The 25,121-nt window shown below is 39.1% G+C and overlaps 1 protein-coding gene across 2 annotated transcripts in view; it reads right to left on the bottom strand.

Moving 5' to 3' along the window:
- SNAP91 (synaptosome associated protein 91) overlaps positions 1 to 25,121 on the bottom strand; it is a 66,776-nt gene that overhangs the window by 24,095 nt on the left and 17,560 nt on the right. For both annotated transcript variants that reach the window (XR_014546815.1, XM_083608227.1), the window contains exons 3-13: positions 24,087 to 24,229; positions 23,230 to 23,305; positions 20,754 to 20,856; positions 18,532 to 18,625; positions 17,773 to 17,884; positions 17,063 to 17,169; positions 16,271 to 16,312; positions 8,102 to 8,172; positions 4,858 to 4,885; positions 1,641 to 1,750; positions 1,012 to 1,115 (exon numbers count right to left, since the gene is read on the bottom strand). Coding sequence is in view for 1 of the 2 variants with exons in the window: in XM_083608227.1 (XP_083464353.1) it covers positions 1,012 to 1,115; positions 1,641 to 1,750; positions 4,858 to 4,885; positions 8,102 to 8,172; positions 16,271 to 16,312; positions 17,063 to 17,169; positions 17,773 to 17,884; positions 18,532 to 18,625; positions 20,754 to 20,856; positions 23,230 to 23,305; positions 24,087 to 24,229 (990 nt within the window). In the remaining variant the exon portion in view is untranslated. The remainder of the gene's footprint in view (positions 1 to 1,011; positions 1,116 to 1,640; positions 1,751 to 4,857; positions 4,886 to 8,101; positions 8,173 to 16,270; positions 16,313 to 17,062; positions 17,170 to 17,772; positions 17,885 to 18,531; positions 18,626 to 20,753; positions 20,857 to 23,229; positions 23,306 to 24,086; positions 24,230 to 25,121) is intronic.

A 25,121-nucleotide genomic window follows, 5' to 3' on the forward strand; every position in this document is an offset into this window, starting at 1 on the left:
TATTTCTATGTGCCATGTGATCCACCTGGGACAGGTCAAACACAGAAGCTTTGGGAGCTACATCCCTCTCCCCCAACACTCTGACATGCAATATCAAACTAGAAACCTGAAGTAGTAGCAAGTGACTGGTGTTCATCCAAGGGGTTGGAAAATTAATGTGGCCTTCTGCCCACTCTTAAAATAGTAAGGTTTGGTTTGTAAAACGCCACCACACACAACATATAGCCCTTGTGCTGGCTAGTTCCAAGAAGGATTCTTGTCACTTATTAAGGGAGGAGGGGAGTGAGTCAAGGCCCTTCTCCAAATACTCCAAAATCTTTCCTAGTAATCAGTGGCTCAGCATTTCCCCCCCCAGAATAACAGTTCTGACAGGTTTCCAGTGCTGCACACCATGAAAGCAGAACTGATCCATGTCATGCTAGACCATGGTTTAACATAGTATCCAGGAGCTGCAACAAGTCTTAGGCTTGTGTGCTCTCCCATCCTGCGTATGCAAGACAATGACATTGGCAACATTTACTTCCTTTAAAGCTGGCTTGTTGTTGCCCGAAAATCCAAGATTATGGTTTACACCAGCCTTCCCCAAGCTAGTGCCTTCCAGATGTTGTTGGACTACAAATCCCATCACTCCTGGCCTATGACCACACTGATTGGGGGAACCAGGTTAGGAAAGGTTGCTTTACACTATGGTCATTTTAAGAAAACCAGTTTCACAACCAATGCTCTGAAGCAATTGACCAGAAAATAATGAGTTAGTGGTGCATTGTGATCCCAGGTTCCCATGCTATGACAATCCAACACTGAAGGAAACTGAAGGAAATGCTTCTTCTTCTAGCTGTGTGAGAAGAAGTGGGGTGGGGTGTGTGTGCAAGGCTCCTTACAGCTTATGCACAGTTTTGTAAACCATGGTTTAGTGTGATGTAGGAACACAGCCAGAGTGCAGTCAATGCTCAGGGGTCAAGGATTATTCTAAAAGGAGTTTTCAGAGGTCTGTGATCAGAAAGTTTTTACCTCCCCATGAAGTTGCTCCAGCTGAAGCTGCTGAAGCTGCTTGCGCAGTAGTAGATGTAACGTCTGGCAGAAGGTCTAGAAGATCACTGGAGGGTTTGGAAGCACTGTTGCAGAAATAAGACAGAAAAGAATTTTAGGATGAAAGCTGTAGGTGTAGTTTTGAAATGGTGTACTAGTCTTGTGAAGACTTCGCTATCCCTCTGTCCTGATCAGTGCCTTGTGGAACTAGAAGCAAGACATTGGGAGATAGCACTGCATGTGTGTGTGTGTCAGACGCATGCATTAAGAGTTGTGCACACTCATACTTTGGGTACTATGAAATAGCTTGCCCACAATGAGCTTAAGATGGTCTTTCCAACAGTGTGAAAGAAGTAGAGAACTTATAAAATACAGGCAATGACCAATCTATGTGCAGCCAATTGGCTCATGACCATGCATCCGCACATCTCCGCAACCCGGAAGTTGGTGGAAAAGGAGCCAGAACAGGAAAGAGCACTCCACTGACATGTTGGTCGTTGCCTGTGTATATCGAAAAAGACAACTTTACCCATACCATCACTCTTTAAACACAACTTTTAAAAATAAAAATAAATAAATGAGTATGTATTTTTATTTGTTGCTTAACTAACCTGACTGGAGCCGCTGTAGATGATGTTGCAAAGAGATCAACTGGAGGAGATGTATCAATACTTTTTGCCGGGGTGGAATTGGGAGACGTAACAGTTGTGGCTGGAGAAGACTGGACAAGAAAAACTCATAAGTACACAACATGCACTTAATTTTTCAGCAGCTGCTATCTTAAAAGTATCTTTAGTATTTTAATGTAAAAAAGAGGTCAACAGTGTAGTCCTGTGCATGTCTGCTCAGAAGTAAACCCAATGAAGTTCAATGGGGCTTACTACTAGGTAAGCGTGAATAGGCTTGCAGCGTAACGTGATTAAATCCCCTCCCAATAAAGAGGTCCATCTCAAACTTTCACTTCCTCTATCATTAGCCCATAAAGAGGAACCATAAGCATGTGTTAAAAAGACAAGTGCCAAATTCAGTAGATACAGAAGTTACTTTATTAACAGCGAGTTAAAAGGCCTTTGAATTTTAGGTCTCTAGTTCACAGTGGCTCAATATTATCTGGGGATCAGTGGCTAAGCAAGATCTCAGATTTCACTGCCATGACAGAAGCTGGAAGCCTGCCAACATCCATCAAGGAAAAGATCCCATCAGCGTATCTTCAAGGCAACGGTGTTCCTCTGCTGCTGAAGGCCACGGGTAAAATCTTTTCCCCCACCCCCTTCCATGTACTCAAGTGTTGTTGTTTTTTCTAAGAGACTTTGTATATCTTCAGTCTAGGAGGAACTTAAGATATGGCCTCCAGACACTAGGCACCCTATTTGATGGCTTAGAAATTATTATTTTTTTAAAAAAACCAACAACAATAGCTTCAACAGAGGCAGAGGAAACTAAACTCCCACTTCAATCCTTGCAGGAAAACGCCATTATTTTCCAGGTTCACATTTAGAATGTGACAACTGCATTCATCTGATATGAAACTGTGCCCTTATCAAATAGTTCTGCAGACAAAACTGTTATAAGTATAAAAAACAACTTGACAATTCTGAGACTTGGAATAGTTTGTTCTTTGTGTTCAGGTGTATGGTTTCAGAGAATAGGGCTTTTGACACCAGAATTTAGAAAGAAACATAAAGGCAGGATTTGCATGATGTATGAAATAGAACCTAATCTATAACTGTTCCAGTTGCAACATTTCTAGGTAAGATAAATGACTGTGCTGTAAATTGGTAATAAAACCTACTCAGAAGGGAGAGGCAGGTCTAGACTTAATCCTGAGATCCAACCTGAACCTGGTGCAAGATTGTCATAGCCTTCTGGAACAGGGATCTCAGCTATTCACAGTAAACCATAATTAATACTTTACTGTGCACAAACCAATCACACCCTTTTCACTCCTTTCCACTAGTGCTGAGTAGAAACAAATCATGATCCAACTTAACAGCAGAGGTTGTAGTTTGTTTTGCTCAGATATGTCACAATAAGTAAACGAAGAACAAACGGTGGACACAAACTGTTTTCTGGGGAGCAAAATAGACACAATCCATGGATAAAATGCAAAAGCAAAAGCAAAGGAACACAATGTTTCTTCCCGGTGCTAGCAAAGCAGAGCTAAGTGGGCACAATTAGTTAGCTTATGAATGATAAAATTATTAAGTATAGTTTACTGCAATGTCTTCATTGCACCCAATCTGTGGTTTAAATGGGAAGCTGTCCTAGAAATCCAACATATTCACATTTACATTTTAGAAGAGGAAACGTCCTATAAATGAGTGGATTAGTAAAAAGGGAGCGTAAGGGGAGTTGAATCTCAGCAGTATTCTTGCAACTTTTTAAACGCCATGATATAAAAAGTCCCAACAAATACAAATAAGTTCAAGAGGACATCAGTGCAGGGCAACAAGCAAAACCAAGGAAGTTATCAAAGGCAAGAAACCTTCCCTTAAATAATGATCATCTGTCCAAAAGAGAACACAAAGAGTACGAAGTCTAAAACAAACATACAGAGAAAGCATATCTTGCCAGAAGTATTAAGACAAAATAATAAAAATGGCTTTAAACAGAAGGCGGTAAGTAACCAGGGATGTAGATGACAATGGTATGAAAGTTCTACTAGAAAAGGATAGGGAGATTGAAGAGAAGCTGAATGAATTGTTTGTACTGGTCTTCAGTGTACCAGTTGTTGGGGAGTTTATAGCTATTCCTGAACTGTTTCTCTCAGGTGCGGATTCTCAAAAACAGAGTGAAACAGGTGACAAGAGGATGAAGTTTTAGGGCTAACTGACAAATTTAAAAATACAGTGGTACCTCGGGTTACATACGCTTCAGGTTACATACGCTTCAGGTTACAGACTCCGCTAACCCAGAAATAGTGCTTCAGGTTAAGAACTTTGCTTCAGGATAAGAACAGAAATTGTGCTCCGGTGGCGTGGCAGCAGCAGGAGGCCCCATTAGCTAAAGTGGTGCTTCAGGTTAAGAACGGTTTCAGGTTAAGTACGGTCCTCTGGAACAAATTAAGTACTTAACCCGAGGTACCACTGTAACATGTTACCAGGTCTGGCAAACAATGGAAGGTTCTTTAAAGACTCAGATGCGAAGCTGCTGAACTGCCCAACAACAACAAAAATGTACAAACTGTCACTAAAATGAGCTTTCTAATACCAGAGGATGCTATAATAGCCATTCTAATTCCAGCTTTAAATAAGGGATGAGGAACATAAAAAGTTACAGGGTCATTAACTGGGTAGATTGGTAGCAAGAATTATTAGCATGCCTTACAAAAGCCAACCCGATTTCCTTCAGATGTCCCTGGGCATTGCCCATGCTGGCTGGGGCTGATAAGAGTTGGAGCCCAACAACATTTATTTATAAAAATATTTATACACTGCTATATTGTTGTGTTTGATTTTATTGTTTTAGTTCTCTAGAAGCCACCTCAAGTATATATAATTGAGACAGAAAGGTAGAATATAAATTATAGTAAATAAATACAAAACACCAATTTTGCAAATACCTATAAAAGCACCTGATTTTCCTTTACCACATGATCCAAATAAATGTGTAAATAGAGTCACTACTTAAGTTTGTGGGAAAGAGAGAAGATGCAGCTATAGACGTCTGGGTTTGATTACTCATTCATGTAAAATCCTCCTGCACACAGAATTAGCACATCAATCAAGATACAGTTGGGCTTCTAACAAATCTTTTACATTTACATTTCTTAAACACTTGTGTTAAGAGAGTAACTCTATCTAGCTATTATAACATTAAAATGTTTACCTTGCCCAAGGGTGAAGGAGCGCCAGAGCTAGAAGAATTAATGTAAGAAAATTTTTGAATGCAATACACTAGGAATATCTTAAGCAGACTTGAAGGCTGGAGTATAATGCCACGGTCTATAGCAAAGAACAATAATACCTTCTACTCTAAAAGCTTAGGAATTAAATGAAAATTCAGGTCTGTAAAACTTTAGTTGAAGATTGGTTAATACTCTCCCTGAATATCAAATGCAGTCAATGAAATGTACAAAGAGATGCCATGACTCAGTGGTTAAGCACATTTCCTCTGCATATAGAAAGTCCCAGTTTCCTTCAGTTAAAGAATCACATCTGCATACTTTTAAAGCACACAGCTTTCTCCCAAAGAATCTTGGGAACTGTAGTTTAACCCTCACAGTGTTAAATTCGCAGCAATCCATAACAAACTACAGTGCCCAGAGTCCTTTGAGGGGGTGGAAATGTGTTTTGAATGTGCTTTAAAAATACAGCATGTATGGAGCCTCAGATAGCAGCGACAAAACCTCTACCTGACCCTTTATGGGGCCACTAGGTGTCAAAGGAAACAATTATGGGCAACATGGGCTATTGATCTGCCTCTGTAAATAAGGCGGCAGCTTCTTATGTTTCAATACTACTTAGGAAATACAGTGGTACCTCGGGTTACATACGCTTCAGGTTACAGACTCCACTAACCCAGAAATAGTGCTTCAGGTTAAGAACTTTGCTTCAGGATAGGAACAGAAATCGTGCTCTGGCAGCGTGGCAGCAGCAGGAGGCCCCATTAGCTAAAGTGGTGCTTCAGGTTAAGAATGGACCTCCAGAACGAATTAAGTACTTAACCCGAGGTAGCACTGTATATATTTTAAAAAACCTTTTTAGTATAACTGAGGTTGCTTGTTTGCATATTACTCTATGCAGCTACATTGCTAAAGCAGACACAAAAATGTAATAGGAGTTGTTTTGATCATTAACATGGGATATGTCAGACACCTTCATGGGATTTCCTGCAAAATTTCTATCGATTGTTCACCTGAGCAAATTCTCCAAATTAATCTAAGCAGCATTTATCAGAAACTCATTAAAAACCAGAACCATCAGCCCAGTGAAGACTTTAGCTGAATGGTATAATAGGTAAAGGTACCCCCTGACCGTTAGGTCCAGTTGCGGGCAACTCTGGGGTTGCGCGCTCATCTCGCTCTATAGGCCGAGGAAGCCGGCGTTTGTCCAAAGATAGCTTCTGGGTCATGTGGCCAGCATGACTAAGCTGCTTCTGGCAAACCAGAGCAGCACACGTAAACACCGTTTACCTTCCCGCCAGAGTGGTATCTATTTATCTACTTGCACTTTGATGTGCTTTCGAACTGCTAGGTGGGCAGGAGCTGGGACTGAGCAACGGGAGCTCACCCTGTCACTGGGATTCGAACCACCGACCTTCTGATCGGCAAGTCCTAGGCTCTGTGGTTTAGACCACAGTGCCATCCGCGTCCCAGCTGAATGGTATATGCCTAGTTAACTCAAATTTGCATTAGCTAAATTCAGTGTAATTGACATTGATATTTTGAATCAAAAGGTAACTTAAAATTTAACAAAAGTTACCCACTCTGTTAAAAAAGAAATACAGTATTTCATACTTTTTCGTTTCCAGTAAGAACACATAAGAATCAACATTTTATAAAATAATGTGTATTCCTAATTCAGTCTGCCCTTCTTATTTTATAAAATGTGTGTTCCTAATTCAGTCTGCCCTTCTCAACTAAAACTGAACCCACACCAGTCTACAAGACTTTGAATTGAAATACATAATTTACTATCCTTTTAGTTCAGAAATGCATTTTTAATTATGAAAATCAAAGTGTTTCTTTCCGTTTCAAAGTGTAATTCATAGGCATTTCATTTTTGAACACAGTTCTAGGTCTGTATCACAGAATTAAAGTTAAGCAAGGCCTATCGCTTCACTAAGAGATGCTAGAAGAGACACATGCTGTATAATATATACATGCATAACATTAGTGTGTATATTTACTTACCCCTCACTAAGTTGCAAAACAGCCATGTACATAAACAAAACAAAAGGGAGGCACATGTAAAGAAACATTTGTTAATTACAGCTTAATTAACAGCTTGATAAACAAATAGCCTAGATATGTGTTTGGTCAAGACACTAGGAAACTGTTACTGAACATGCATGGCATACATACAGCTGAGAAATATTAATATGCTTAGTAACTGTTATTTATTTATTTCATTTATATCCCATCTTTCCTCTAAGAAGCTCAAGGTGGCAGACATGGCTCTCGCCCTCCCCCTTCCCCATTTTATCCTAACAAGTCTTGTGAGGCACAGCAAGCTTCACAGTTGAGCAGGGACTTGAAGCTTGGTATCCATGATCCTCGTCCAACACATGTAATGCCTGTGGCAAACATGCATCCTGACCCTAAGCATGTACATTCAGAAGCCCTACTGAATTCAACTGGACTTACTCCAAAATTTGCGTAGGGTTGTAATCTAAATCAAGTAACTATAATCTTTAACTGGATTGCATTATGCTTGCATCATGAAATTCAGAACGTCCTGCTTCACTAGAAACACTGTGCAATACGACACATCAGGAGTACATACTGGAGACCCGTGTTTTCAATTTAGGACATGGATAGCATAATTTTTGGGTGGCTGCTAAGAGGAAGGTGCCAAAAAACGGAGAATAATTTCCATTACATTTGTGTAGCTTACAATTTATGCTGGGAACCGCCCTGGGATCTATGGATGAAGGGTGGTATACAAATTTAATACATAATAATAATTCTTTAGACAAAAGGGTATTTGTGTGTATCTATATATCTTCCTATATAAATTAAAAGGTAAGGTAGTCACATGAATTGCAGAGTGAGAACAGAACAACAGGCCATCCGGGAAGACGAATGAGTGGTGTGGATAGCCCAGGTGAGTTACAGTGGAAGAGACAAAACAAGCCAGGGCAGCTCCTCAGCAACTGTCCTGCTCTGCTGCCACAGTTTTATGTTGGAGCTATCCTAACATCCTATAACCCCAAATCTAAATAAAGCAAGCATGGGCAGGTCTTATGCTCTGTTTGCTAGGCTGGGGTGCTCTCTTATGAGGAAGAACTAGGTGCTGGTTTTGGTGCAGTCTGAATATAACAAGGGTATTTAGGTACAGATAACCAAGCTGATAGGATTAGAGTTGCAGTGTAACAACTTCACATACAGCTCTATCACCTTTCTGCATACCTGTTTCCAGGTTTCTTTCCTTCCAAACTGTTTAGATGTTGCTCAAGAGTCTCCATAAGACTACTGGGAGCCTAAGATAGATAAGGAAAACAAGTTACTCATTTAAAACTAAAGAGTAAGAGCAGCAGCTTGGGAAGTCCAACATGAACTCCATCTCTTCTCGGAACTAGTCATAACCAGTTACATGCATTTACATGCCATCATCTTAATTCCAAAACACAGCTTTGAGAAAGGAACACCACTTCCATGCTGCTATTGAAACTATTATTCTTTGGTTAGAGTACATTGAATATTGTTTTTATTATTAGTCAGAAAACGAAAGTATGAGTCATCGTGCATTAGAAATTAACAACAGCACAGGCATTCACAGGTCAAAGTTGCCAATAAATCTAAAATAGATACTTGCATGCATAACTAGAGTTTCTGCATTCAACCTAATTAGCTTAACCAAATTTTCCCCAGTCCTCCACACAAGTAGAACTGTAACATAGGTCAGAACTACATATTACAAAAATGGACAGAAAGTGCAGCTGCTCCCTGTCTTTAATCTCTTGTTTCTGTAACATTAATATAATGCATGAAATGCTGTCATCATGCCACAGCTCTCCCAACATTGACCAGTGATATGAGAGAGGGATTCACAGTGCAATAACACACATTAGGCTGTATTATCAAGAAATGGCAGGCATTTTGTCTCTGCTATAAATACTGTGTTTATGCGGCAGGTCCAAAAATTTCCCAGAAGTAGTACATAATTATTTTTTCCAGACCAGAAACCAGGCTGCTGCTGCTGCTTCTTGTTTTTGTTTTTTTTTTTTTAAAAGGCTGGGAATATAGTATTTTACATTCTAAAGTGAAGTTTAAAAAATGAGATAAAAGTTTGACACAAGTATTAGTTCTGCAGTTACAGAATAATGCAATTTGATCGATTGATTGATTTCCCCCCTTTGATCCCTTCAATATTATTTTTTAAGAGAGAGTTCCCAACATGCGCTTGCTGTTGTTACAATGAGAAAGGAAAGGTAAGTACAGTAAGAATGACTAACAGTGTCCTTAGCTCCTCCAGGATAAAAATAGTGCCTAGATAAGCAGATTTCCACAAAGTCACTGATGAAAGAAGAAAACTTCAGAGGTACAGAAGTGGATGCAAGCCATATTTTATCAAGATTACCGGTTCATCAATTGTATAGTCTTTAAATGGGGACTTTTCATTATCACCACTGTTTTTCAGATCACATAGAACTCTGGTCAGCAACACCTAAGGGTTTTTTTTACATACATAAAATAGATTTACACAGAAATTAAGCAGGTTACCCGGAACAATGTGCAAAAACTTGCTGTTTGGACTATATTAGCAATGCATAGAGCCCTAAATCCTTTGAGATTAACAGTCTTAACCCTAAACAGAGGCTTCTACAATATAACAGATGAACTGTTTCACAGGGCAGTGCTTTAGTTTATAAGCAGTTGCCCAAACCTCAAAAGTCAACTTCAAATGTTGCTAAAAGAGAAAGCATTAGATATATATGTTAACAAATTTAGCATCTTACTTGCTTCTAATCTGTAATACCACATTTACTTGAATGTAATACGCACTTTTTTTGGCCAAATTACGTTGTGAAAATTAGGGTGCACATTATACCATATTTTTCCAAGTATAAGGAAAAGGCTAGGTTTTTTTCCTAAAAAATAATGTCAAAAATTAGGGGGCGTCTTATACTCTGGACCATCTCCCCCCATTTTCTTAAATCCAAGTCCCTAAAAATAGGGGGCGTCTTATGCATGGGGCGTCTTATAGACAGAAAAATACAGTATTTGATGGTGCATTAGATTCGATTGCAAGCCTGAAAAACACTGCTGGCACAGCAAATACTTTTTTGGTTTCAAGGTTGTGAAAACTGAAGTGTGCATTAGATTCACATAAATACGGTGTGTGAAGCAGTGCTATTGATTCTGGCTTTCCTGGGTTGTAGATAATTTTTTTTTTAAGGAACAAAGGGCAAGAGTGAGGATGATACAGCTGGCTTAGGAACACTAACAGCCCAGGCTAGTTCTAGAAAAAACAACAACATGTAACTCTCTTCTGCTGTTAGCAAAGGACATATCCATAAGATTCTTATTATAATATGTGAAATTAATGGGGCTTACACTAAAGGTGCAGATCTCATCTCTTAGTGCACTAATGACAGCCTTCTCTAAAATGGTTTTTAGAATATAAATTCCACTTAGAATGCATTGTAGTAATAACACTCCATGTCCTGCATAGTACTAATGATACCAAGTACTTATCTCAAATAAAGTACTTGATAGCAAGAACAAATCCTCCTCTTAGCGATAGAGTTAATTAGTATTTCTAGCCACCACCATAAACTGCGAATGTAGTTAATGGAGCAAGGAACATCTTTAGGATGTTGAGTACACAGCCACGAAATGTGTTCCACATCTCACTAAATACAACGAATTAATATGCAGTCACCCAGAAGGCGGCATGATTTAAATCGAGTCTCCTCATTCATCTATTTTCCAAACAAGCATGCAAATTGACTGGTTGCTATAAACAATTAAAGTATGTCAATTTGCAATTACACTAGGCCTTTATACTACCTAGGAACATATTCCAAAACTTTATAATCTCCCTGACAATGCAGTATGGGCAAGCAGCTAAGAAAGAAGGGTGAAACCAGATTTTATGAATAGGCATAATGTTAATTGCCTTTGGAGTTCCCAGTTATGGGTGTTTATTGTTTATTGAAACCAAGGAAAAGTAACCTGGCCAACAACCTTGTTTAAACATGATTTGTTTGGTCACATCATTGCACAAACTCACCAAGCTACAGAAGTACAAGGCAAGACCAGCTAGAAAACAAAACAAGTTCTGGAGGAACAAACTGTTGCTTGTTTGCTTATCTGTGATATGACAACTCATGGTTGACTGAATAAACTATGGCTAAAGCAAGCCTTGGCTTATAATTATCTGAAAAACAGCAAATGTTTTCAGACAGAAGTGATTTTAAGAGACTGTCATTATAGCCTTTGTATTATGTTCAAATGTAGTGTCACACTTTTAAAGGGGCCCCTTAAAACTTTTATATGGTTTTTCAATTTAAAAATATTAATATAAATAAAGAAACAAAGTCATTTTAAGTGGTGAAAATAAAGTTTCAAGAACTAGATCAATAAAATCAGTTGACTGTCAAAAGACTAAGCAAGGTGTCAACAGAAGCCTCTATATGGAAGACATTTCAGAGACTGGGCAGATGTTCTCTTGCATTCCAACATACTGAACTTCACACACTGGGTGAGAGGAATAATGAACAGGACCTCAGCTTCTGAACAGAATGCCAGAGTAGGTTCAGAGCACCAAAGAATGTGGCCTGTAAGGTTTCTGGAGCCAGACCATTTCAGCTTTAAAAGGTTAAGACCAGCTTTTGAATTTGAGCCCAGAGACAAACTGGTAGCTTGTGCAGCTCAATCACTGATGGTGATGACTAAAAAATAATAATAGATTATTATCCACTGTTTTTCATGTTGGAAATCCCATCCACTCTCTTTAATTTGGCTCTGTTTCAATTTTACTCTCATTGGCTTCTCCACTTGCACTCCTCTGTCATAGCCCAGCACTACTCAAGGAGAGATAATGTCAAGACAAGAAAATGCAAGCTGGGTGGCCATACTTCATAAAAATGCTGCCTAAAATGACAAACAAAACATCACTGCCTTGCTAACTTTTCACCCCAAATGTACACCAGGAATCTGAGCAAAACCATTGAAGATTAACCCTTTGAATACTTGTGAGAACCATGTAACTTACCGATAATGTAAATATTAATAATAACTCACAAAGAGCAGCTGAATACAATTTCCCTATATCCAGGCTCAGTTAGCTACTGACTAGAACTGAAAGTTGTGCTGTCCCTATCTTGACTAGCATAGAGGCACCAACTTATATTAACCCCCACAATAATTCTCTTTGGACTTTCACATATGACTAGGCCACTTGCATATTTTCTGTTTTATGAAAGTACACATCACCTGGGCATGTGTAGGGAGAAAACACCATAGAGGAAAAATTAAATCAGGGAAGTAGGTTCAGGGGTTAGTCCTCATCTGCAGGTGCAGTATTGTAAACAACAACAGCAACATCAATCTATAAATTAAACAATGCTAAGCAAGAGACCTTTGGTATGAAGGAAGACAGTCTCAAGGTACTCCTTCTGCTGAGCTATATTTAAAGTTCCCCCCACCCCCGGATATTAAAATAGCTTTTCTGTGAAAAAACACAAGCTTCAGCAGAAGAAAAAGCATATATATTTTTTACTCTTTTTATCTCTTACTCTGCCATATCATACACCTGTTTCAATGAGGCTGGGGATTAGCCAGCATATTGCTTTTCTTCAGAGGATACACACTGGTGTGTGCAGTAAAATATTTGAATTGATCATGCTCCAAAGCTCTCTTATTAGTAAATCCTCAAAAAGTAAACAAGAATGGAAAACCAACAGCATTCCGGCACCCCTAACTGAACTGCCATGAGTTTTCTTAAGGCAATCTTCTAAAGGGCTGCAAAAGCCTACAGAAGCACAGGAATGATTATTGAACAACGAAAGAGAGTCCACCACCTTCCGAAGGAGTCCGTTCCACTGTCAAACAGCTCTTACTGTCAGAAAGTTCTTCCTTATGTAGTTGGAATCTCATTTCTTGTAACTTGAAGCCATTGGTTTGGATCCTAGCCTCCGGAGAAGGAGAAAACAAGCTAGCTCCATCCTCCACATCCTGTCACACTACACTTTATTTGAAGATGACTATCATATCTCCTCTCAGTCTCCTCTTATCCAGGCTAAACATATCCAACTCCTTCAACTGCTCCTCCTAAGGCTTGCTTTCCAGACCCTTGATCATCTTGGTTGCCCTCCTCAACACACATTCCAGCTTGTCCATATCCTTCCTAAATCGTGGTGCCCAGAACTGGACACAGTACTCCAGGTGTGGTCTGACAAATACTAGAATACCGTGGTTCCATTGATCAGGACATTATCCTTCTATTAAGGATAGCAGCCTAGAATAGCATTAGCTTTTTTCGCTGCTGCATCACACTGTTGGCTCATGTTAAACCTGTGGCCTACAAGACCCCTAAATCCTTTTCTCACATGTACTACTGGCAAGCTGGTTCTTCCTGCCTAAATGCAGAGCCTTACATTTGTTCCTTTTGAAATTCATTTTGCTAGTTTGGACCAGCTTTCCAATCTGTTATGGTCATATTGAATCCCAGTTCTGCCTTCTGTGGCATTAGCTACCCCTCCCAGTTTGGTGTCATCCAAGTTGTTTATAAAGACATTGAACAACAACAGATCCAGGACAGAACCCTGAAGCACCCCACTTGTCACTTTTTTCCAGGATGATGAGGAACCATTCGTGAGCACTCTTTGGGTTCAATGAGTCAATCAGCTATGAATCTAGCCCACATTTTACCAGCTTCTCCACAAGAATGTCATGGAGGACTTTGTCAAAAGCCTTACTGAAATTAAGACATACTACGTCCACGGCATTCCCCTGATACACCAAGCTTGTAACGATCAAAAAAAGAAATGAGATTCATCTGGCACGACTTATTTTTGAGAAATCCATGCTGGGTCTTTGTAATCACAGCACCCTGTTCTAACAGACCGACTGTTTAATTATCTGGGAGGTCAACTAACAGAGGTCATGCTGCTGTGCAGTTGAAGGTAAAGCAATCTCATTTATATGCAAGAGTCTTAATGATTAATCTCAAGGATAGGGATGCCACAATAATGTTTTTAAGTGTTCGATCCCTTGATTACATTTCTGTGTAATGACTTAGCAGCATACTTCCTAGGCCTTTAAAATGTGGTCCACATGTATTCTTACATAAATGTTTACAGCAATTCTGTAAGGCAAGCCAATGTTACTCCACATTACAGATGGGAGCTGAGAGATAGGCTTTCCTGTGGTCATCCAGGGAACAGAGATTTAACTCGAATTCTTGACCAGTACACTAGCTCTCTGGCTTCTGGTAATTTATCACCTTATCTTTAGTCGTATTATGGCAGCCCTAAACTTGTCTCTTGTCTAGAGACAAAAGGTAACCCAGTGAAAGTGATGTCATGGACTAGGTCAAAGCATGGATTCAGTACTTAAGAATTTCCTCTCCCAGATGCATTACTCACACTCTCAGCTTCTGGGATCAATCTGCACCTCTGGAAGGGAGAAGAAATATGCAGTCTTTTCATTGCTTATCTCTTAATTAAATGTGGCCTTAAAAATGAAGTCCTCTTCTGGGAACAAAAAGCGGATTGACATCTGTCAAAATAGTTGCTGTTTTCAGGAGGCATATGCTGATGTTTAAAATATGAGTAACGCCATTAGGTTGCATGCTAAATGAACAGAAGTTATTTTTGCTATTGTTAAACCAACCACCAAGCTAAATATAATTTAGGAGACTTCCGGGTTGGCGCCATCGCCGAATGGCGGACTCCCTCCGAGCTCCGGAGGGAGCCGGCTCGGCAGGGGCTGGGTTTTACCGCACCGGCGATGCGGAGACCCTTAGAAACCACGGCCACGGGGGCCGTGGACTTGGAGACTCGGCTAGCACCGCTAGCGCCCTCCCGACTCGTGAAGGAGCCTTTTTAAAGGCTACGGATCGGGTGCCGGGGAGAAGCGTGGTGCTTTGAGTCCTCTGCCATCCCTGCCGAGCGAAGCCGCATGCCATCCGGCGGAGAGCGCTGACTTCTTCCATTGAGAATTTGGACTTTTAACAACAACCCGTGAGTAAATTGGAAATCGGGTTTAAAAGAAGAAAAATTTTTTGGATTTGAGACGAGCGGGGGGGGATCTAAAAAGGAAGTCAGTCCCCCTCCCTATTGTAGACATTTTAAAACAAGGATTGGGAAGCCAAGGCCCAAAAAGAACGGTATCTTTGCTAAAATCAAGAATTCCATGATGGGGAAGTACAAGAATTGTGCTGGAGGAAGAATTGAAGGAGAAGGAAAATGCACCCCCCTCCCTGGGAACCGGGGCGATTGAGGAGTGAGCCTGGTGAAAAGAGCCGGTGATTTTGACAGCTGTCAAAGTAGCTGTCAAAGTCGGAATTTTAAAGAGGATTTTATTACAAGGACCTTGCTGGTCAAATTTGTTACAACTTGATATAATTTGTTAAGACTTGAATACAAAATGGCGAAAATACGGAGAACAATCGGATTTTTGGAAACAAAGCTACAACAACCCCCCTAGAGGAGCTTCGGGACATTACAAAGATGGGCGTAAGCCGGGAAAAATACAATACTTCGGAATTTCACAGAACTGGTTATCTCCTGGGAAAGCTGCAAAACTGAAACTGAATCTCGTCTACAGGGTGTTTAGACTAAAAGGAGACAACAGAATACTTTACTGAAGAAGGAAGGGACTGAACGCAAGTTTTTGTTCCTGAATAACAACAACCCATGTAGAGTTACTAAACTTCTGAATAAGAAAGTTTTAGCAGCGGAACAAGAGGAAGCTGGACTATAACCTTGAAAGAACAATGGGGGGAATTTTATAATTTGACATTTTTAAAGATTTAGGAATTAATTTTTAAAAAGTAATCCTAAAAATGGGAAATAATTCTGCAAGGAGTTGGGGGAAAAATGGGATTGATGGACTTAAGATTTCCAGGCTGGAAACATAGATTGGAGGATAAGGGAAATTAAACCGGGGAAGGGGAGGGAGAATTAGAATCCAAAGGCTTGCAACTATTTTCTGAATTGGTTTTCTCTTTTCTAATATATTTCTTATTTTTTTATACTTTTATTCTGTGTGCTTTTACTTTAATGGGAAAAAAGGGGGACATTGTGGAAAGAAAAGGGGGTGGGCTATGGGGAGAGATCTTTTGCTTTTTTTTATCAAGGGTGTTGCATAAGGTTTGTATAAATTTAAATTTGAACAATGGGGTATATAAATTGTGCTTTAAATCAGAAACAGAACTTGTGGAAACAACAATATGAAAGGGGAATACGGTAGGGGTGGGGGAAGGGGGGAGTCCCAGAAAGTAGATGTTTGAAAATAAGGTTCTGAATGTATCTTCATAATTTCTTTTCTTCTCTTTCTGTATTTTGGAAACTTCAATAAATATTATTTAAAAAAAAAAAAAAAAATAAATATAATTTAGGAACTTACTTGTGTAAGATCAGGAATGTCTCCTTTATCAAGTCCAATTTGCTGTGGATAATGAAAAAATAATAATTCAGAAATGTTCTTTTGTTTATGCTTAACAAGTCCAGAAATACTAAATAGGTCAAATTGACTACTGCATCTGAACTGTGATTTTAACTCACTTTGAAGCTCCATTTGTAATATCCACATCCAGGTGCTTTAAAATTAATGCATATTTGTAGAAATATGCAATACATTCATTGCCCTACAGAACTGCAACTCTGGATGGAGAACTTCTCTCAAACACAGATGGATGCAGCAAAACGTTTGTGCACAGAGCTGGTCCCAGGCTGTGTCCTTCTGACCCGCTCTACGCATAAAAATGAATACCTGAAATTGAAGAACTCATATCTATTTAAAGATGGGTTTTCCCTAACTTGGGATATAAAAATTGCTGTTCTGTCAGAAAGATAATGATGCAGCAGCTATTCCCACCAGCAGGCTGCTGGTCTACTACTATCATCTTAACTGGTATAACATGAATATACTGTAGAATGCCAAAGCAGAGACTAATGATATTTTATTTGCATTTTGGTGACATCCTGAACAGCTAACACTTTCCACAAAATTAAATAAATGTCAAAGAAATTTTACACAATGTAGTTTATTTATGGACGTGGCGTTTGATCTAAACACATACAAAGAGAGTATCTGAACAACAACTCAGTTTGCTATCAAGTAGATAATTGTGGGGGAAATCACATGCCTAGATAGCAACCATGACAACCAACATGCCACAGTGGAAGATTCACTTACCTCTGCAACTTTGAGGAATTCTGATACTCTTGTCATTCTAGTCAGAAACCGCTTGTAAATCTCAAGAGCATCTTTGCACTGTCCCTTCTTCATTTCAAAGAATTTCTCTGGAATAAATGACATATTCATTTTTAATCCACAAAACTTTTACATTATTCATACCAAGTCTTCATCTGCAGATTATTGCACAAGCAGAAAAGCACTTCTGCATATGCTCAGCAGCCCTGCTCAATTCCTTGGCTTTCCCTGTCCTGCTGCAGACTTCCCATGCCCAATCTCTCACTGTTCCTGAACTCCATGCGGCGCTGGCTGCAGAAGGCTGCACTATGAGACCAGCAGCCATGACTAACTGCTGCTTTGGATCCAAGTTTGCTGAAGCTATGAGAGGGGCAATGAGAGAAACACTTGGGGTTTCCAAGTGAAAATATGTGTTGATAAACCATATTTCTTAAAGACACTAGCCTCTGCTGTTCCTTGATCTTCCCAAAGGAAACAATGCTGGGTATGTGCCTGGAACCCCTGGAATCTTGCAACGCTTTTGGAATTTGGGGTGGCATGGAACAATATAGAAAAGAACACAGCTGAATGTGAGAGAATCATGCGCTTGGAAAATAAGATGGCTTCTTCCTCTCTTAACAAGATTAAGCTGCAGAACTACTATTCTCTTGGAGCAATGTAACGTTAAAAACATGCTACATCAAATTACTTACCTAATAAGTTAATAACTCCATCATTGTAACAAGCGAAAAGCTTGATGAGATCTTTGAACAGAAGCATAAATGCAGCATTTATAACACCATTTGTCAGCTCATTTGGATGAACCTACATAAAAATTAGAACCCATGGTTGTTAATTGTGATTTGAAATGTTGGAGCTATGTCATATCTTAGAACAAAGTTAAATACTATTGAATATGTACATTGTTCAGGCGCACGCAGGACTGAAGTCTGTTTCATGCATATAAACAGAATATACAAATTATGTGTGAAAATCCAGACAAATCTGAAGCAAATTTAAAGTACCAAGGTTCATCTCATTTCAAGGGAACAACAGGAGCTGGAGAAAAACTTCATTTCTGCCTCTCAGAAATATCCAAATTCTATCTCTCTCAACTGTTGGAAAATACAATGATGCAAAAGGGAAAATGCACCGACAAACAATCCTCAGCATGATCTTGCACAACTGTGAACAATGCACACTTTGTGTGTATGTACGTGTATGTGCTGCTAGCGATTGGAAGACCAAGTTTTGTTATGGACCTTCAGTTAAATGCAAAAATGTTATTCAGTACGGTTCAATTCACAATTTTCTGCCACATTCTTTCTGCACCTTGGAGAAGCTTGCCAAAAGAAATAAGAAGTTAGTACAAGTTCATAAGGTTTGAAGTTATATTATGTTTCTACAGTGACCTAAAGTGGGAAGTGTTTTCCTTTTATCATAAAAGAATTTAGAAAACTGTAAATACATACATCAAATTCAAGAAGTGCATCTATTTGTCCTTGTAATATTGGCATACTCTTCAGTAATTTTTCTGGAACCATTGTCCTCATTACACCCTCCGCCCTGGAAGAAAAAAAATCAAGCTACAACCCAAAAAATCTCATAGGCGTTATTTGGTAACTAATAACAAAATTAAAACTTTACAGCAGGGTTTCCAAAACTTGGGTCTCCAGCTGTTTTTGGCCTACAACTCCCATCATCCCTAGCTAGCAGGACCAGTGGTCAGGGATGAAGGGAATGTAGTCAAAAAAACAGCTGGAGATCCAAGCTTGGGGTTTCCCTGCTTTAGAGTGAAGACTGAGATTCAAATTAAAGTGGACAGTATTTCATTCTAGGAAAAGGTTTAATTAGGAGGCACCTTATTATAGAATGAGAGAAACATGTAGTGCTGAAAAAAGATGGCAGGGTAGGAAAAATGATCCTGATTTTCGTCATCAAACCCTGCTTCTATAGACAAATAGTAGCTCCAATATTTCTCTGATAGTACTTGCTTTTCCACAAAGCACACTCCAATGTCTCAACTACTTACCTGAAGTACTGAAGATTCATTAAGGTCAAACCTTTACATCACTGATTAAATCAAGCATGCACTGTGTTTTACACTGTAATTTCACTCTGTGGAGAATAATGCACTATTTTTAAATATTCTATTAATCCACAGATAATGGGAAAAGATGCAGTACAGCGGAACATCCAACCATGTACAGATGTTCTGTGTTTCAGATTAAAGACACCCATGGTGTTGTTGTTTTTTAAAAAAATTGCTTATATTTTCTCTCTATTGCATTAAACATTTATTTGAAGATACATTCTTTATGTTCCATAAAAGGATTCTGCACTTCCAGATATAATGGGGAAGGGAAAAGCAAAGTGCCTGTAGGGTTCACACAAATTATGTGAGCCCTGTAAGGTTGCCCCATAATGAATTCTGGAATATTTTAAGCCATATAGTATTGGTCCCTTTTCTACTTTCAACAGGCATCACATTCTGATTAACTCCTTGAATTATCTTTGGGGACTCAGGCTAGAGCAAGGGGATCATTACAGGATAATAAGGATAATACAGGATAATAATAAAAACACACTGCCTGGTAGCTTTGCAACAACCAATACAAACTTGGACTAAGGGCCATACGTAACATGTATGGCTGCTGCTGAAAGGAGCAAACTCACATTTCTACCTCCTCTCTACAGTATTAATATACCAGCAGGACACATAATGAGACTAGAGATGAGACAAGGTCACTAAAGGCATAGAAGCAGGGAAACATTTCCCAGTGTAGACAATTTGGGCCATATTCAGTGATGTGCCTCCATTGGTGCAACAGACTTCTATGCATGCAACAGAGCTTCCTCTTCCTCTCCTATTCCCTACAGCCTCATGCATGCCTTCAAAATTAGCTTTGGACGACACCCTAGAGCAGATTTCGAGAGCAGCAAAGGAAACAAATGCTCCATTGTGCTAGCAGAGCTACATGTATAGAGCACTAGATACAAACCTTCATTTTTAGCCCAGTTTATTCTACAAGGTTAAAATACAGAATGTTCCATATAAAGGAAGCCCCAACTATACTAGGACAACCACAAAATTTCTTCTCATGTTCAACTGCATTTGGAAATCAAATAAACCCAAAACAGTATTCATTTATGCAATTTATGCAGCAGCTTTCCCATTTTCAAATACTTTTACCAGTAATATGTGTATGGTTTATAAATAGATACGAAACAGATTGTGATCCAGCAGAGGCATCCACTTATGTTAAGATAATGGGAAGTGATCTTCTTACATTCCTCCTTTCCCCTTGACTTATATTCTGGAGATTCCTCCAACCCTCCAGGAAATATTTTCTGGGGGCTGAAGTGGGAAGGAGGAACTAGAGAAAATCAGTTCCTCTTTTCTTAAGCCAATGGATATCCCTGCAATATATAAAGCAACCACTGTAGAACAGAAGCACTAGATTTCACCTTCTGATCAGAAGTAGAAATAGTCTCTCCCCCTCCGCCCCAGATCCTACAGCAGGTTTGCAAAAACTAAAAAAACCTACTTGCATACCAGAACACTCACTATATACATTCTAGTGCTATAATTTCATTATTAAATCACTTTCGGCAATAGTAGCAGTTAAAGCAACATATATTGCAACCAACAATACTTGTAGGAACCATCAGTATTTATATTAGATAAGCTTACCCTTTCTTCACTCTTGCAAAATCAAATGCCATTTGCCGGTAGGAAAATGCTTTTTCATTCAAGTATCTACTGTAGCGCCTGATAAACGTGGACATGTCATATCCTAGCAAGGAAGAAAATATGTCATAATTTTTTGATTTTTTTTTAATCCTTTTAATCTTTTACTAATGGATTGAGAGAGGTTGCAAATGCTATATCTTTAACTCAATGATTTATTTTATTAAACGATGACACCCTGATGGATTTCAGTGACGTTCTGCAAAATAATTCGTCTCACTTAAACCTACGTAAGAGAATCCCTACATGTACCTGCCTAGCTATATATGTAGGTGCCAAGAGTTATATGACAAGCAAAGTACAGTCAGCCTGCAATTTACACACATTTAACTTCTGCACATTCAGCTTTACTTGTGTGGCAAAAAATATATTAAAAAATTAAGAAGGGGGCAGAGTTCTGGGAACAATGATTTTTGCAATCCCACCTGCCATTGAACTCAATGAGCTTTGACTATCAACGATTTTTGCTTTAGGCATGATCCCTGGAACGTAACCCCCATGCAAGTTGTGGGCTTACTGTAATCTACACTGATATATGTGTTTTGTTCTTTTGGGCGACTGGAAATAACTGAAAAATGGTGTTCAAACTGACCTTTGGATAAATATAATCTGATATATTGATAAGCCATGGTGGCCAACAGCATACCTTGCTTATTCATTAATTTTACTGCTCCACTCATCTTGCCATCTTCCAATACCATGTTACCCTGTTCTGCTATCATTTTGAAGCTACAGGTAGTTTTGATAAACAGATTGCAATGCGCTTTAAAATAAGCTCTTCATAACAAATATTCACAGGCACCCTGGTCTAGAAAACAGTTAAGATGCAAATACATTGAGCCTATTGGATCCCAAATGCAACCAAATCAAATAACAGAATTTAAGAGGCTGTGCTGGAAAAATCCAAAGTAAAAAATGTTCTATCCAGATCTACTTCGCAGTTTGATAATATAAAGAAATATCTTTCTGCTTTAATGTGTTCTACCAACTGATCTAGAAAAGGGGCAAACTAAACATGCTGAGGCATTTGGAGACTAAGCTCCAAGCAAGGCTGAACATATATTGGGGCCAAAATACCTCTTTAAACTTTATACTTCAATCTGAATCCCCCCTGCTACATGGAAAGCTGGTACCTCCTTAACATCTAGACATTTCAGGAATGTTTCAGCCTTGAATCTCATTAATATTCTCCATCTATATTTCACATATAAAAGATGGGCATGCCCAGTGTCTAATTAGTCTTGTTCGACAGCTCCCAGAATTGTTATTCTTAGGACTTAAGGATTTACTGAAGAATCATTCCAGTAAAAATCATGACTGCCCTTTTGTATCAAGCACCCTAGGCTCCCCAAAAATGGTAAAACAAAACCTCTACCACTCTCATGTGATCGCTGCCATTATCATATAGCACATCTGAAAGCTTCCATTATGTGCAAGCAGAAGTCATTAGTGGAAAGCAGATTTGCCTGCTATTTATTCTTTATATACTGTAGCACCATCAGTGTACATGCTGCCTTACAGATGCGGCATAGACATGTCCCTGTCCTCACAAACTGCAACAGACATGGGGAGACACAACAAAAAGATATGGACAGACAAAAAAAGGATGCAGGCAAATCAAATTGCACAACTTGGCTGCATTTGTACCCTATCCCCCAAAAGTATTAAAATTCATATACTACCGCAAGCTTAAATAAAAGGATTAAGAGAAAAGCAATAGTTTAAGTTTCATGTTTACCCAGAATTCCACTGTAAAGCCATCAAGACAATAACTTGCCAAATTTGAGCTTTGGGTGTGAAAAGCTGTAAGTCTCAGTTCTTCTTGTGGTAGAGAAGCCAAGAGGGGGGGGATGAAGGGGGGTGGAGAGATGTTGCTTTGATAATGTAACCTTCCTATTCTGGATTAGAACTTCATCCTGGACAGATAACAACCACCAACTCCTTCTGCTGTTCCTAGATTTTAATTTTTGCCTACATACAGTACAACTGTGTGCTCTTAGGAATGGATTTTTGGCTTAAGATGATGCAAGGAATCAAAAAGAAGTTATTATAAAGCAGCAGATAATATTAGGAGCTTAGTGCTTAGGTGTATGGTTCCAGGCTTTCAAGTACGCAATACCCAGACAAGGTTTCTTGTGACACCTTTGGGGAAAGAACAGAGCACTGAAATTACACGAGCTTAAATAAGTTCTTCCATTCTAACATGTTCATTTTCTTTCCTTTTTTATTCTTGCCTTATCCCTCCTCCAAATAGCACAGCTTTCCTTTTCCTTTCTGCTATATTAAAAACAGCTCCTATAAAGAAAACAAGGCATTTGCCCTCTGCCAATATATTTCACGGGGGGGGGGGGGAGGGACGCATTTCTGCCTAAATGATTGCACATATACCAGGCAAACATTATCAGCAAAGGGTTCTTACCATGTGATCCACTTTTGTCCAAAAAATTGCTGAGATTGAATAGTGTGTTTCTAGACGCCAAATACTGAATAAACCTCTAGGAGGAAGGGAGGAAAGGATAATATTAGTTGTATATGTCCTTCAACATTATCCTCTCACTATTTCATGACAAACCCACAAGCATGTTTCCTTCTAGGTGAAAACCCATGATAATCATATTATAATAAATGCCATGCCTTACACATCTCTTGCCAATTTGAATAATTCTGCCTGGAGTGGATACAGATGGCCCAGTGCACAAAACTAAAGTCTGCACTGCTTTCTTCCACACTAAAAAGACTTAATCAGACCATCCAGGGTTTTTGTGTGTGCTTAACAATGCAGATATAAGAACATATTCTAAAATGTCACTACTCATATAAATAAGATTCCAATATGCATATGGTCAATTGTGCAATTTAACCCTAAGCACAGCAAGGCATCACATTTTTCACAGTGCAAAGATTTTGGCTGGTGTTATGGAAACCCCTGAACCTAGAACTAAAATGGGTCTTTCTGGGCAAAATTGGTACAGGCATGAGTATTGCCATTTTCTTTATAAGTATCTGTCTCAGCATTTATTCCTATAATATTTTTACTGTAGTGAATTTTGGAATAAAGCTTTTAATCCCAACAACTGAGTCAAGAGTCCAAGATCCAGGTGGGAGCCAGGATGTTACCAGAAACCCTTCTTCTCTGGCCCTATGAAGGGCTCCTCTGGAAGGACAAGGAAGCCCCTTTAAGTGGGAGTTCATGCAACTATTTGATTTGGCCTCCTTGGAAGTCCTCTCCCAAAAACTTGGGTGAAGGATAGCTTTAAGAAAATTTTGTGCACTTACCTCATTGCCATGAACCATTAGATGATGCGTTGCAACTAAGGCTTTGAACACAACCACCCAACTACTGTTTGTTGCTCTCTCAAAGAGTGTATCAGCCATTTGAGGAATATTGACATTTGTCTCATTTGTGGCTTGGATAAGATCTATTTTGGGAAAGGGAGAATGATAACTGTAAATACAGAAACTTTCAGTTTTGTTATTGTTAAAGACCATGCCATTGCAGTTTAGTGATGTAACAGTCACTCAATTTCGCTACTATACTTGGACTTTATTTAGAGCAACCTCCTAAATAATTGTTTGCCTTTCACACATGATTGTCACAAGGGGATGTGCAAACATACCATAAAACAGCTAAAAATATTTTCTAAAACAGTAGATGGGTTTAAAAACAAATACAAAATTAAATGTAAGGCAAAGCCCTTTTAATCCAGCTAGGAAAGCTTGTCAAAACAAAAATATATTTGTTACCCCAGATCAATCACTACAGAAACAATTAAGATAGGAAACCAACTTTCTTCTGGACTGCCTACTACTACTAGCCTGAAGCTATAAATGGGAGTGGTTATTTACAAGCATGATCTGTGCCTAAAAGAGGAATAACCCCATCCACAATTCAAATCATGTTGAAGTATAATAACTGAAACTTAAAAGACGCAAATTGCCTTCTAGGCACTTCAAAAGGCTCCCTCCTTTTTCTTCTATTTGCTGTGGATCTTTCCTTTTATTTGCCATTTCAGGGTTCTGAAATCTGTGTTTGCCAGAGATGTGTTCCTTAACCATTCCCCCTATTATCCCTTCCACCAGTCACTTCCACTCACTTGTCCAGCAAGTCTCTCCTCATTCCTAATTTGTGAGAAGAACAAGATCAAATATCACTTCCTTTGCCATTGCCTCCATTGACCTGCTTTTGAAAGATGGGTCTCAGCTGACTTACCTGTGGTATGAAGTCAGTGGTCATAAAGCACAATTATTTACAGTTATCCCCCCCTTCACTTACAGCTAACTTCCCTCCTTGCACTACATTACTATGAAGGT

Source organism: Podarcis filfolensis (genome assembly GCF_964270895.1).
Source record: "Podarcis filfolensis genome assembly, chromosome: 3".
Classification (NCBI taxonomy): domain Eukaryota; kingdom Metazoa; phylum Chordata; class Lepidosauria; order Squamata; family Lacertidae; genus Podarcis; species Podarcis filfolensis.